The sequence below is a fragment of the chloroplast genome of Vigna radiata, assembly GCF_000741045.1.
Source record: "Vigna radiata chloroplast, complete genome".
NCBI classification, from domain to species: domain Eukaryota; kingdom Viridiplantae; phylum Streptophyta; class Magnoliopsida; order Fabales; family Fabaceae; genus Vigna; species Vigna radiata.
The window spans coordinates 42,501-56,912 of NC_013843.1; the positions used below are offsets into that span (position 1 = coordinate 42,501).

General features: G+C 32.5%; 9 protein-coding genes and 2 non-coding genes across 11 annotated transcripts in view; 8 read left to right on the top strand and 3 right to left on the bottom strand. All coding sequences in view use genetic code 11, as the record gives it.

Annotated features, from left to right (window-relative positions):
- Nucleotides 1–747, top strand: part of rpoC1 (RNA polymerase beta subunit) — a 2,883-nt gene extending 2,136 nt beyond the window's left edge. Inside the window, exon 2 of the mRNA in view lies at nucleotides 1–747. This exon is cut by the window's left edge and continues 873 nt beyond it. Coding sequence (YP_003434345.1) covers nucleotides 1–747 — 747 coding nt within the window.
- A 208-nt stretch (nucleotides 748–955) lies between these two features.
- rpoC2 (RNA polymerase beta' subunit) lies at nucleotides 956–5,071 on the top strand. The gene has a single exon. The coding sequence runs from the start codon at nucleotides 956–958 to the stop codon at nucleotides 5,069–5,071; it is 4,116 nt and encodes a 1,371-aa protein (YP_003434346.1).
- A 276-nt stretch (nucleotides 5,072–5,347) lies between these two features.
- On the top strand, nucleotides 5,348–6,058 carry rps2 (ribosomal protein S2). Its single transcript has one exon. The coding sequence runs from the start codon at nucleotides 5,348–5,350 to the stop codon at nucleotides 6,056–6,058; it is 711 nt and encodes a 236-aa protein (YP_003434347.1).
- Nucleotides 6,059–6,303: 245 nt separating this feature from the next.
- atpI (ATP synthase CF0 subunit IV) lies at nucleotides 6,304–7,047 on the top strand. Its single transcript has one exon. The coding sequence runs from the start codon at nucleotides 6,304–6,306 to the stop codon at nucleotides 7,045–7,047; it is 744 nt and encodes a 247-aa protein (YP_003434348.1).
- A 1,010-nt stretch (nucleotides 7,048–8,057) lies between these two features.
- Nucleotides 8,058–8,303, top strand: atpH (ATP synthase CF0 subunit III). The gene has a single exon. It carries the CDS (start codon nucleotides 8,058–8,060, stop codon nucleotides 8,301–8,303), a length of 246 nt encoding a protein of 81 aa, YP_003434349.1.
- A 412-nt stretch (nucleotides 8,304–8,715) lies between these two features.
- Nucleotides 8,716–9,971, top strand: atpF (ATP synthase CF0 subunit I). Its single transcript has 2 exons — nucleotides 8,716–8,859; nucleotides 9,573–9,971. Exons 1-2 carry the CDS (start codon nucleotides 8,716–8,718, stop codon nucleotides 9,969–9,971), a joined length of 543 nt encoding a protein of 180 aa, YP_003434350.1.
- An 84-nt stretch (nucleotides 9,972–10,055) lies between these two features.
- Nucleotides 10,056–11,588, top strand: atpA (ATP synthase CF1 alpha subunit). Its single transcript has one exon. It carries the CDS (start codon nucleotides 10,056–10,058, stop codon nucleotides 11,586–11,588), a length of 1,533 nt encoding a protein of 510 aa, YP_003434351.1.
- A 171-nt stretch (nucleotides 11,589–11,759) lies between these two features.
- On the bottom strand, nucleotides 11,760–11,831 carry trnR-UCU. Its single transcript has one exon. It is a non-coding gene; the product is annotated as a tRNA-Arg (tRNA).
- Nucleotides 11,832–13,409: 1,578 nt separating this feature from the next.
- trnS-GCU lies at nucleotides 13,410–13,496 on the top strand. The gene has a single exon. It is a non-coding gene; the product is annotated as a tRNA-Ser (tRNA).
- Nucleotides 13,497–13,626: 130 nt separating this feature from the next.
- psbI (photosystem II protein I) lies at nucleotides 13,627–13,737 on the bottom strand. Its single transcript has one exon. The coding sequence runs from the start codon at nucleotides 13,735–13,737 to the stop codon at nucleotides 13,627–13,629; it is 111 nt and encodes a 36-aa protein (YP_003434352.1).
- A 468-nt stretch (nucleotides 13,738–14,205) lies between these two features.
- psbK (photosystem II protein K) lies at nucleotides 14,206–14,391 on the bottom strand. The gene has a single exon. It carries the CDS (start codon nucleotides 14,389–14,391, stop codon nucleotides 14,206–14,208), a length of 186 nt encoding a protein of 61 aa, YP_003434353.1.
- Nucleotides 14,392–14,412: the final 21 nt, after the last annotated feature.

The following is a 14,412-nucleotide window of genomic DNA, read 5'->3' on the forward strand; positions in this document are numbered from 1 at the left end:
CCGATTGTATGGGAAATACTTCAAGAAGTTATGCAGGGACATCCCGTATTGCTAAATAGAGCACCTACTCTGCATAGATTAGGTATACAGGCATTCCAACCCATTTTAGTAGAGGGGCGTGCTATTTGTTTGCATCCATTAGTTTGTAAGGGATTCAATGCAGACTTTGATGGCGATCAAATGGCTGTTCATGTGCCTTTATCTTTAGAAGCTCAAGCAGAAGCTCGTTTACTTATGTTTTCTCATACAAACCTCTTGTCTCCAGCTATCGCGGATCCAATTTCTGTACCAACTCAAGATATGCTTATTGGACTTTACATATTAACGAATGGGAATCGTCGAGGTATTTCTTCAAATAGGTATAATCCACGTAATTGCAGAAATTGGAAAAATAAAATAATTCCAAAGAAAAACTATAAGTATACGAAAAAAAAAGAACCTTTTTTTTGTAATTCCTATGATGCAATTGGAGCTTATCAACAGAAAAGAATAACCTTCGATAGTCCTTTGTGGCTCCGGTGGCGACTAGATCTACGCATTCTTTCGTCAAGAGAAGTTCCTATCGAAGTTCACTATGAATCTTTAGGCACCTATCATGAAATTTATGGGCATTATCTAGTAGTAAGAAGTACAAAAAAACAAATTCGTTCTATATACATTCGAACCAATGTAGGTCATATTTCTTTTTATCGAGAAATCGAAGAAGCTGTACAAGGTTTTTGCCGGGCCTATTCATATGACATCTAATCATATAGATGGTTGTATCTAAGAGAAACAAATTTATGATACCGGTGTAAATTCAGATCTTCATGATTTAACATTTAACAAGGATCTTAGTTTTTGAATTTCTAAATTTCTACACAAATTAAGATAAAGAAAAGGCAGTTTTTCAATCATTGACTCAAATCCATTGTTGAACTGAATGAATCCCACTGAGTGGAATAGGGAGGTACTTATGGCAGAACGGACCAATCTAATGTTTCACAATAAAGTGATAGGTGGAACTGCCATTAAACGACTTATTAGCAGATTAATAGATCACTTCGGAATGGCATATACATCACATATCCTGGATCAAGTCAAGACTCTGGGATTCCGCCAAGCTACGGCTACATCCATTTCATTAGGAATTGATGACCTTTTAACAATACCTTCTAAAGGATGGCTAGTCCGAGATGCTGAACACCAAAATTTGATTTTGGAAAAACAGCATCATTATGGAAATGTACATGCAGTAGAAAAATTACGCCAATCCATTGAGATATGGTATGCTACAAGTGAATATTTTCGACAAGAAATGAATCCTAATTTTAGAATGACCGATCCTTTTAATCCAGTCCATATAATGTCCTTTTCGGGAGCTAGAGGAAATGCATCTCAAGTACACCAATTAGTAGGTATGAGGGGATTAATGTCGGATCCACAAGGACAAATGATTGATTTACCTATTCAAAGCAATTTACGCGAAGGGCTATCTTTAACAGAATATATAATTTCTTGCTACGGAGCTCGTAAAGGGGTTGTAGATACTGCTGTACGAACATCAGATGCTGGATATCTTACACGTAGACTTGTTGAAGTGGTTCAACATATTGTTATACGTCGAACAGATTGTGGTACCATTCGAGGAATTTCAGTAAATACCCAGAATGAAATGATGCCGGAAAGGAGTTGGACACAAACATTAATTGGTCGTGTATTAGCAGACGATATATACAGAGGTTCACGATGCATTGCCATTAGAAATCAAGATATTGGAATTGGACTTTTCAATCGATTGAAAACCTTTCAAACACAACCAATATCTATACGAACTCCTTTTACCTGTAGGAATACATCTTGGATCTGTCGATTGTGTTATGGCCAAAGTCCTACTCAAGGTCACTTGGTGGAATTAGGAGAAGCTGTAGGTATTATTGCGGGCCAATCCATTGGAGAACCGGGCACTCAATTAACATTAAGAACTTTTCATACTGGCGGAGTATTCACAGGGGGTACTGCAGAACAGGTGCGAGCACCTTATAATGGAAAAATTAAATTCAATGAGGATTTGGTTCATCCTACACGTACACGTCACGGGCATCCTGCTTTTCTATGTTATATAGACTTGTATGTTAGTATTGAAAATGGTGACATTATACATAATGTGACTATTCCACCAAAAAGTTTTGTATTAGTTCAAAATAATCAATATGTAAAATCAGAACAAGTGATTGCCGAGATTCTCGCAGGAACATATACTTTGAATTTTAAAGAAAAAGTTCGAAAACATGTTTATTCTGACTTAGAAGGAGAAATGCATTGGAGTACGGATGTGTATCATGCATCAGAATTTAAATATAGTAATGTCCATATCTTACCAAAAACAAGTCATTTATGGATTTTATCAGGAAAATCAGACAGATCCGCTTCAGTCTCTTTTTCAACCCGAAAAGATCAAGATCAATTGAACATTCATTATCTTTCTACAGGAGAAAGAGATATTTGTAACCTTTTAGCAAGTAATAATAAAGTAAGACATAAATTGTTTCGTTTCAATCCTTCTTATAAAAAAGAAAGAAGGATTTCAGATTATTCAAAAAATAATCAAATCATATGTAAAGATCATTGTCATTTTACACATCCTGCTATTTTTCACGATACTACGGATTTATTAGCAAAGAGGCGGAGAAATCGATTCATTATTCCATTTCAATTCCAATCGATTCAAGAACAAGACAAAGCGCTAATGTTAGCTTCCAGTATCTCGATTGAAATACCAATCCATGGTATTTTTCGTAGAAATAGTATTTTTGCTTATTTCGATGATCCTCAATACCGAACACAGAGCTCGGGTATTACTAAATATAGGACTATTGATATAAATTACATTTTTAAAAAAGAGGATTTTTTAATCGAGTATCCAGGAATTAAAGAATTGAAGACAAAATACCAAATTAAAGTAGATCAATTTTTTTTCATTCCCGAAGAAGTGTATATTTTACCAGAATTTTCTTCCATAATGGTACGGAACAATAGTATCATTGAAGTAGATACACCAATCACTGTAAATATAAGAAGTAAAGTAAGCGGGTTGGTTCGATTGGAGAAGAAAAAAAAAAAGATTCAATTAAAAATATTTTCCGGGAATATCTATTTTCCCGGAGAAATGGATAAGATATCCCGACACAGTGCCATGTTGATACCACCGAGAACGGTAAAAAAAAATTCAAAAGGATCAAAAAAAAAAATGAAAAATTGGATCTATGCCCAATGGATCACAATTATGAAAAAAAAGTATTTTGTTTTGGTTCGACCGGTAATTTTATATGAAATAGCAGATAGGATCAATTTAATCCAATTTTTTTCCCAAGATATGTTACAAGAAAGAGATAATCTGGAACTTCAAGTTATTAATTATATTCTTTCTGGAAATGGAAAATCAATTCGGGGAATTTCGAATTCTAATACAAGTATTCAATTAGTTCGGACTTGTTTAGTCTTAAATTGGGATGAAGACAAAAAATTGTCTTCTATCGAAAAAGGGCATGCTTCTTTTGTTGAACTAAGTATAAAAGGTTTAGTTAGATATTTCTTAAAAATGGACTTAGTAAAATCCCATATTTCATATATAAGAAAAAGGAAAGATCCGCTCAGTTCAAGATTTATCTTGGATAATGAGTTGGACTGGACCAACATCAATCCATTTTTTTCTATGGATCCGAGGGAAAAAGTTCAACAATCACTTAGTAAAAATCATGGAACTATTCATATGTTGTTGAATAGAAATGAGAAATGCCGATCTTTGATAATTTTGTCATCATCGAATTGTTTTCAAATACGATCATTCCACGATGGAAAATATTCCAATGGGATAAAAGAAGAAATGAATCCAATTCAAAGAGATCCTCTGATTCCAATTCAAAATTCGTTAGGTCCTTTAGGAATAGCCCTTCAAGTTGCCAATTTTTATTTTTACTTTTTAATTACTCATAATCAGATCTCGATAAATAAAAATTGGCAACTTGACAAATTAAAAAAAACTTTTCAAGTATTAAAATATTATTTAATAGACGAAAACGAGATAATTTATAAATCTGATCTATCTAGTAACATCCTTTTAAATCCATTCTATTTGAATTGGCATTTTTTCCATCATAATTCTTGTGAAAAAAAAACGTTTCCCATAATAAGTATTGGTCAATTTATTTGCGAAAATGTATGTATAGTTCAAACGAAAAATGAACCACACCTTAAATCGGGTCAAATTCTAACTGTTCAAATGGATTCTGTAGGAATAAGATCGGCTAACCCTTATTTGGCGACTCCTGGAACAACTGTTCATGGTCATTATGGAGAAATACTTTCTGAAGGAGATATATTAGTTACATTTATATATCAAAAATCGAGATCAGGTGATATAACACAAGGTCTTCCAAAAGTAGAACAGGTATTAGAAGTTCGTTCGATTGATTCAATATCCATAAACCTAGAAAAGAGAGTGGATACTTGGAATGGGCGTATAACAAGAATTCTTGGCATTCCTTGGGGATTCTTCATTAGTGCTGAGCTAACTATAGCGCAAAGTCGTATTTCTTTGGTTAATCAAATTCAAAAAGTTTATCGATCCCAGGGAGTTCATATTCATAATAGACATATAGAAATTATTGTGCGTCAAATAACATCAAAAGTATTGGTTTCAGAAGATGGAATGTCTAATGTTTTTTTGCCTGGTGAACTAATTGGATTGTTGCGGGCCGAACGAGCTGGCCGTTCCTTAGAAGAGTCGATCTGCTATCGAGTTCTATTATTGGGGATAACAAAAACATCTTTGAATACTCAAAGTTTCATATCTGAAGCAAGTTTTCAAGAAACTGCTAGAGTTTTATCAAAAGCCGCTCTCCGGGGTCGCATAGATTGGTTGAAAGGTCTGAAAGAGAACGTTGTTTTAGGGGGAATGATGCCAGTTGGTACTGGATTCAAAAGAATAATATACCGTTCAAAGCAAAGGCAATATAACAAGATTACCTCGGAAACAAAAAAAAGAATTTATGTGATACATAAAAAGAATCTAGGATTTAAGAATTCCTAAAATAATGATTCTTAAGGTCGTATTCATTTCCGGTCACTTTATTTTGTATATATTTTGTATAATAAAAGAAACATAATAAATAAAAGAATCATATTAAATGAAATAGAAAAAATGGCCCAATCTTTTTTTATCAACGCCAAATTTTCAGTAGAAGAGCAGGTTCCTTCGGAACACTTATTTTTTTCTATTTCAGTATACTCGGTCTCTTTCTTTCATTTCAAAAAATTGATCTAATTTCTATTTGGAAATGAAAGAAAAGTGTGGGGATTATTCTAAATGACAAAAAGATATTGGAACATAATTTTGGAAGAGATGATGGAAGCTGGAGTTCATTTTGGCCACGGTACTAGAAAATGGAATCCTAAAATGTCACCTTATATATCTGCAAAACGTAAGGGTATTCATATTACAAATCTTATTAGAACTGCTCGGTTTTTATCAGAATCTTGTGATTTAGTTTTTGATGCAGCAAGTGGGGGAAAACAATTCTTAATTGTTGGTACAAAAAAAAAAGCAGCTGATTCAGTAGCACGGGCTGCAATAAGAGCTCGGTGTCATTATGTTAATAAAAAATGGCTCGGCGGTATGTTAACGAATTGGTATACTACAAAAACACGACTTCAAAAGTTCAGGGACTTGAGAATGCAACAAAAGACGGGGAGATTCCAGAGTTTTCCAAAAAAAGATGCCGCTCTATTGAAGAGACAATTAGCTCAATTGGAAACATATCTTGGCGGCATTCAATATATGAAGGGTTTACCTGATATTGTAATAATCGTCGATCAACAAGAAGAATATACGGCTCTTCGAGAATGTATAACTTTGGAAATTCCAACAATTTGTTTAATTGATACAAATAGTGACCCGGACCTCGCTGATATTTCAATTCCAGCTAATGATGATGCTATAGCCTCAATTCGATTAATTCTTAACAAATTAGTTTTTGCAATTTGTGAGGGTCGGTCTAGATATATACGAAATTCTTGATTAATAATAAGATAAAAAATTCTTGAATTTGCTTCGAGGGGTTCATAGATTTATGGAATCGCTTACTATACTAGTAATAAATTGCACAAAAATGAAAAATAAAATAGAAAACAAACAAAAATTTTATGTAATTAGTATCGGTATTCAAAATCAAAAATGAAAGTAGACAAATCAAAAGGGAAAGGAGATGTTTGAATAAAAATAATTCCCTTTTTTCAACTTCTTTTTTTAGAGGACAGGACAATATGAATGTTTTATTATGCTCTATCAACACATTAAAAAGATTATACGATATATCTGCTGTGGAAGTAGGTCAACATTTCTATTGGCAAATAGGGGGTTTCCTAGTACATGCCCAAGTACTTATTACTTCTTGGGTTGTAATTGCTATCTTATTGGTTTCAGCCATTCTAGTTATTCGAAATCTGCAAACCATTCCCACTTTCGGTCAGAATTTATTTGAATATGTTCTTGAATTCATTCGAGACGTGAGCAAAACTCAGATTGGAGAAGAATATGGTCCGTGGGTTCCTTTTATTGGAACTTTGTTTCTATTTATTTTTGTCTCTAATTGGTCAGGGGCTCTTTTACCTTGGAAAATCATCCAATTACCTCATGGGGAGTTAGCTGCACCCACAAATGATATAAATACTACCGTTGCATTAGCTTTACTTACATCAGTTGCATATTTCTATGCGGGTCTTTCAAAAAAAGGATTAGCTTATTTTAGTAAATACATCCAACCAACTCCAATCCTTTTACCGATTAACATATTAGAAGATTTCACAAAACCCTTATCCCTTAGTTTTCGACTTTTCGGAAATATATTAGCTGATGAATTAGTAGTTGTTGTTCTTGTTTCTTTAGTACCTTTAGTAGTTCCTATACCTGTCATGTTCCTTGGATTATTCACAAGCGGTATTCAAGCTCTCATTTTTGCTACTTTAGCTGCGGCTTATATAGGTGAATCCATTGAAGGCCATCATTGACTAGTTTTATAAAAAAGAGTCTTTTTTGTTTAGCTTGCCACACATATATTGTGGCTCAATAGAATCTACAAAGTAAACATCTATCTATAGATATATAGATAGATATAGATAGATCTATTCGATTAGTATATATTAGTTTGGATATTCGAAAAAAAATGAATAGCTAGAATTCGAATTCTGTATGATATTTACGTTTACGACGTGTGATAAAAAGATACTATATAGAATAATAGTAGATTCTCGTTTGATTCACATTCAATTCAATCATTGATCAAAAGAGAATTAAAAACATTTAGATCACCCAATTTCCAATATTTCTTTTCAACATTAATGAAATCTAATGAATTTATTTAAATTGATTGTATCCATATGGGATAAGAGAATAAGAAAAGAGGGAAGGGGAGCTTCAAAAAAATGATAAAAAAAATAGAAGTGAGGGGGTCAAGTTGAGTGCATAGAATCTGATCACTATAAGAGAACTCTTTCTTTGTTTTTGAGGTTTCAAATCAAAGAATGAATTTCAATTTCGATTGAATCTAAAACACAAAGAAAATTAGTTTACAGCATAGAAGAAACCTATGTATATGTGATATGATATTATAGATGAACTAATTTTCTATGAACTAACCATATATCTGAAATAACAAATCTTTTCTATCTAAAAAGCCCTTGCTATTATTATCAATTTCTATAGGGATAGAAAAGCAAAGTCCTTGCGTTTCAGCTCTAATTGTGAATTGAAAATGAAATAACTAAAGAAATTGTATAAAAAAACGAAGAATTCAAAGAATGATTCCAAATTTCAGGTAAGAGAAGAACAAAGATTATACAGATTCACCCCAAAAACTATGTAGTTCGAGACGAAAAAAGAAATCTCGAAGTAATTCTTATTTTGATTAATTACTTTAGCTGAAAAAGTCTTGGTAATTGAAAAATGAAGTCAGAATTTCTTAGTCGATTATATCATTAACTATTTCTTTCTTTTATATGTAGGTTACGAGGAAATTCTCATGAATCCAATTATTTCTGCCGCTTCTGTTATTGCTGCTGGATTGGCCGTAGGGCTTGCTTCTATTGGACCTGGGGTTGGTCAAGGCACTGCCGCAGGGCAAGCTGTAGAGGGGATTGCACGACAACCAGAGGCAGAGGGAAAAATACGGGGTACTTTATTACTTAGTCTGGCTTTTATGGAAGCTTTAACAATTTACGGGCTGGTTGTAGCATTAGCACTTTTATTTGCTAATCCTTTTGTTTAATCCTAAAAAGATAGAAATACATATGTGGACTTCCTTTTTCGAATTCTATTAATATTTCACTCCTACAATTCTTTATCCGTTCGGATAAGAACACAGGAGAAGGACTAATTGAAAGGTATTCACATACTTACCCTCTTTCTTCTTTTTGTTTAGTCCAATGAACCCCCCTTTTCTTTCTTTATTTTAAGATAATTTTTTGAAAGTGTTCAAACTAGATAGATTTTGCAATTGATAAATGAACTGGTATCTAATTCTAAGAAGTATCATTCTTTTAGGGAATCTTCCAATTGATTGACCAATCCAAATTATATAAAATTCTATAATTATATATTCCAATTAGATTATTATATTATCTATCTAATAGGAATATTAGAAAGATAATTAGTCTATTCATAAGAGGAGATGAGATCATATGAAAAATATAACCGATTCTTTCCTTTGTTTGGGCTCCTGGCCATCCGCCGGAAGTTTCGTGTTTAATACCGATATTTTAGCAACAAATCCAATAAATCTTAGTGTAGTGTTAGGTCTACTGGTTTTTTTTGGAAAGGGAGTGTGTGCGAGTTGTTTATTTCAAAGAATAAATTGGATTTAACCAAACTGCATTTTTTAGTTTAGTTATAATTAAGAAAATGTGCAGAATCCCGCGAATTACTTCTGAATTCATTTTCTTTTTTGAATAATTTAAGAAAAATCTTAAAGAACCATAGCATTTCGCGTTTTATTGGTAATCCACTTTGATTCTCTATTAACCAAAAATTTTGGACTATTACCATGGTTAAAAATAGTTTGAAGTCTATACGCAGTGTAGTACTCTTTCTACCACTATGTTAATACAGAAAGGAAATGGTTTCAAAACAATTATTATATTTTTTTCGATATAAAACACTCATGTCGATAAAAAAAATGGCTTGAATCCTATTTACGCCGAGAAATCAAAAACGGGTGAATTTAAACTTCCCCTTTGTACGATGCGTAATCGATGGATGACCTATGTATAAATTCAAAAGAAGTCTTTGGATTTGAATAAAAAAACAACTTTATTGACATAGCTTTGTTTGGTCAAAAGAGTCCTCCGAATATTCTGGTCTTATATTGGTAATTGTTTTCACTTTGAATAGAGAAGAGAGGATAGGCTCATTACATAAAAAATTGGTAAATTTCCGATAAGTAATTGAGTGTGAGAGCCAAATGAATCGAAAGATTCATGTTTGGTTCGGGAAGAGATCATAGACATTTTTAAATGGATGGAAAGAGAGTCTACTTTCATTACGTGATTTATTAGATAATCGAAAACAGAAAATCTGGAAAACTATTCGAAACTCAGAAGAATTACAGGAAAACGCCATTGAACAGCTCGAAAAAGCCCAGGCTCGCTTAAGGAAAGTTGAAACAGAAGCAGATCTGTTTCGGGTGAATGGCTATTCTGAGATCAAACGAGAAAAATTGAATTTAATTAATTCAATTTATACGACTTTGGAACAATTAGAAAATTACAAAAACGAAGCCATTGATTTTGAACAACAAAGAGTTATTAATCAAGTTCGACAGCGGGTTTTACAACAAGCCTTACAGGGAGCTCTAGGAACTCTAAATAGTTGCTTGAACAACGAGTTACATTTACGTACTGTCAGTGCTAATATTGGCATGTTTGGGATGATGAAATAAAAAAATAACTGATTAGGCTTTCTATTATAAAATAGAGTATAGGCATCATTTTTTTCTTATAAAAAATAAACTTAAGATATTTTCATGGTAACCATTCGTGCAGATGAAATTAGTCAAATTATCCGTGAACGCATTGAGCAATATAATACAGAAGTCAAAATTGTAAATACAGGTACCGTACTTCAAGTAGGCGATGGTATTGCTCGTATTTATGGTCTTGATGAAGTAATGGCGGGTGAATTGGTGGAATTTGAAGAAGGTACTATAGGCATTGCTTTGAATTTGGAATCAAAAAATGTTGGTGTTGTATTAATGGGTGATGGTTTGCTGATACAAGAGGGAAGTTCAGTAAAAGCAACAGGAAGAATTGCTCAGATACCTGTAAGTGAAGCTTATTTGAGTCGTGTTATAAATGCCCTGGCTAAACCAATTGACGGTCGAGGAGAAATTTCAGCTTCGGAATCTCGATTAATAGAATCTCCCGCTCCCGGTATTATTTCAAGACGTTCGGTATATGAGCCTCTCCAAACAGGACTTATTGCTATTGATTCGATGATCCCCATAGGACGGGGCCAGCGAGAATTAATTATTGGAGACAGACAAACAGGTAAAACAGCAGTAGCCACAGATACAATTCTCAATCAACAGGGACAAAATGTAATATGTGTTTATGTAGCTGTTGGTCAAAAAGCATCTTCTGTGGCTCAAGTGGTGACTACTTTACAAGAAAGAGGAGCAATGGAATACACTATTGTAGTAGCTGAAACAGCGGATTCTCCAGCTACGTTACAATACCTCGCGCCTTATACAGGAGCAGCTCTGGCTGAATATTTTATGTACCGTGAACGCCACACTTTAATCATTTATGACGATCTCTCCAAACAAGCACAGGCTTATAGGCAAATGTCTCTTCTATTACGAAGACCACCAGGTCGCGAAGCTTATCCAGGGGATGTTTTTTATTTACATTCGCGTCTTTTGGAAAGAGCCGCTAAATTAAGTTCTCAGTTAGGCGAAGGAAGTATGACTGCTTTACCAATAGTTGAAACTCAATCGGGAGATGTTTCAGCTTATATTCCTACGAATGTAATTTCCATTACAGATGGCCAAATATTCTTATCGGCCGATCTATTCAATGCTGGAATAAGACCCGCTATTAATGTCGGTATTTCAGTTTCCAGAGTTGGATCGGCGGCTCAAATAAAAGCCATGAAACAAGTAGCTGGTAAATTAAAATTGGAATTAGCACAATTCGCAGAATTAGAAGCTTTTGCACAATTCGCTTCTGATCTAGATAAAGCTACTCAAAATCAATTAGCAAGAGGTCAACGATTGCGCGAGTTGCTTAAACAATCCCAATCAGCTCCTCTTACTGTGGAAGAACAGATAGTAACTATTTATACCGGAACGAATGGTTATCTTGATTCATTAGAAATTGGACAGGTAAGGAAATTTCTTGTTGAGTTACGTGCTTACTTAAAGACGAATAAACCTCAATTCAAAGAAATCATATCTTCTACCAAGACATTCACTGGCGAAGCAGAAGCCCTTTTAAAGGACGCTATTAAAGAACAGATGGAACTCTTTTTATTCCAGGAACAAGTAGAAAAAAATTGATGAATCATTCAATAATTTTGTAATTCAATTTTCCAATTTTTAGAATTAGTAGCTTTTCATATCTTTTTATTTCATTTGAATATTAGATATAATGAATTCGAATCAAAATGTAATAAATAAAAAAAAAATAGAAGGACAAGGTTGAAATTGCATATAGATATGCAAACAACTTGCGTCCAATAGGATTTGAACCTATACCTAAGGTTTAGAAGACCTCTGTCCTATCCATTAGACAATGGACGCTTCTATTTTATATTGGATTCTTTAACCTTTTTAACTAAACCTTATTAACTAAAAAAGATTAAAGAATCCAATATAAACAAAGAATTCTAGAAATTATAAAAATCAATCAAATAATTAGAATAAAAGAAAAAAGATAAATCAATTGAATATAATTGAATATATATAACTAAAACTAAATTAATAAATGAAAATGAAGAATTGACAAATTCTTTAAGAATTCTAGATTCATTCTAGAAGAAAAAAGATAGATTGAAATAGAATAAAATAGAAGCGGGTAGCGGGAATCGAACCCGCATCGTTAGCTTGGAAGGCTAAGGGTTATAGTCGACGTTGATTCATGATTTTGATTTAACGTCTCTAATTCAAAACCGAACGTGAAACTTTTGTTTCATTCGGCTCCTTTACGGAATGAAGAGATGGACAATAAAAAAAATTGACCCATAACATCTATGTCAGCCTTTTTGTATGAATAGGTTTCAAATATCTTGCTTTTTAGATGATCCCTCTAGAAGAGCAATATTCTAACAATCTATGTTTTTTTCTAGTTACTTCGTTCTCTATTTCTATTTCATAAAATCTTTAGGAAAAGAATAAAATTTCCGTCGAGCTAAAAAAATGTTGATGTCTCTAGTAAACTAAAAGAATCGTTTAATAGCTATTTTGCTTCAATATCTACTATGCAAAAAAATGGAAGATTTAGTTACGATTAGAAAGAAACTTTGTATATTTCTCTCCATAGATCCTTTAGTAATACTAAAAAAATTCGGATTCTAGATCCAATTCAAAAAACTTATGTTTCATAATTTTAGAACTCAATTTGTCAAATTCGATTTGATTCTTCTTGTATCCAAATTACAATAATGTATATTATACCGCAAATCATTCATCGAGGGGTATAAAGGAGTCCCTTTAATTATAAAAAATAAAGTTTTTGATCGGGATATGAATCAAACGGGGGATCCCTTAACTTTGAAGGGGTCCTTGAAACGAATCGCACTTTTACCACTAAACTATACCCGCTACAATATCATTATTGTATCTTTTGTTGAACAAAGCAATCAGACAAAATAAAGAAATAGGGGGCATAATATTCTAAGAAGTCGAGTATTGACATGTTTCATTAGAGAATCTTCTAATGAAATTTGAAAAACGGGGTAATTTTAATTTTTTTATTTTGCTGAAGGTTATATATATACTATTTACGTTACCAGAAAAAATAGAGGGAGTCAGAAAAGAGAACATTTTTTTATTATCTTATTTTAGTTTTATCTAATAGGAATCTATCCGTATCGCTTATTTTTTTTAATTACAAATATTTTTACAAATATTTTTTTTTTTTTTTTCGAATCAAATAAATTCAAATAAAGAATTTTTTTTAAATATTCATGGGAATAAAACAAAAAGAGCCCGACTAGGTACTGGCCGGGCTCATTGGCTGTAGAAAAAGAAAAAAAAGAAAACTAAAATATATATATAATAATAAAAAAAAGCAAGTCTCTTTTTTTGAAGCTCCCTTTTTTTTCTTCTTGTTTATGTGATATAACATAAACAAAGTAATTCTTTTTTTTTTTCAATTGGGGAGAGATGGCTGAGTGGACTATAGCGTCGGATTGCTAATCCGTTGTACAAATTCTTGTACCGAGGGTTCGAATCCCTCTCTTTCCGTTGAGAATTTGGTATTTTTTTTTTAACTTGTTTTTTTTTACTAGTGAAAGATGTTAAAATATAGAAAATCCTCAAAATATTTCAAAATTCCACACAAGCAAGAAAACACAGAATCCACTTTTTTCTTATTCTATTCTTCACGTCCTGGATTACGTCCTGGATCGTTAGATAGGAATCCGAAGATGAAAAGAGAAACGAAAAAGATCACTACCGTATAAACAAAAAGTTTTAGAGTAAGCATTATGAAATCTCCAAGATAATTAAAAAACGACAAAGAAAGAGAATAGATTCTCTTATATTACAACATATTTTGTTTCTTTTAATACTAAGATACTAAGTTTCTAAAAAAGGAAGTTTTTTTAGGATATGAGGATAGATATATGAGTTTCGAAAATGAATTGATAGTAAGAGTCGATTATTTTATTACAAATTATCAATAATTCTTTTGACCAAAAATCCTTTTTTTCTGTAATCTAGGTATTCTATTGGTGAGGGGTTCCAATCGAATAATCGGATTAGGTTTTTTCAATTCAAAAAACGTAAATGATGAGAAGGTCCCTATTTTTTCCTATATATTGAAAAATTTCAATATTGGAATCCAGAATTCACACTGTAAGACTTATCTGATCTTATAAATTGTTAAAATGTTCGAATTTTAGTTTTCTGATAAATTCTGAATTTTTTTAAGACATTATTCAAATTAAAAATCTCATCGAAAACTTACAGCAGCTTGCCAAACAAAAGCTAAAAGAAAAAAGAGTAAGGGTATTATTGGCATAATATCCACAATTGGATTCAAGAAAGCGTAGGCTTCGGGCAATTTCTCCAACAAAAAACTACTGGAATAAAGGACGGAGGGAATACAAATACAGATCCAACTAAAGATATTAAGCATAACAAACATTTTGTTCTTTAA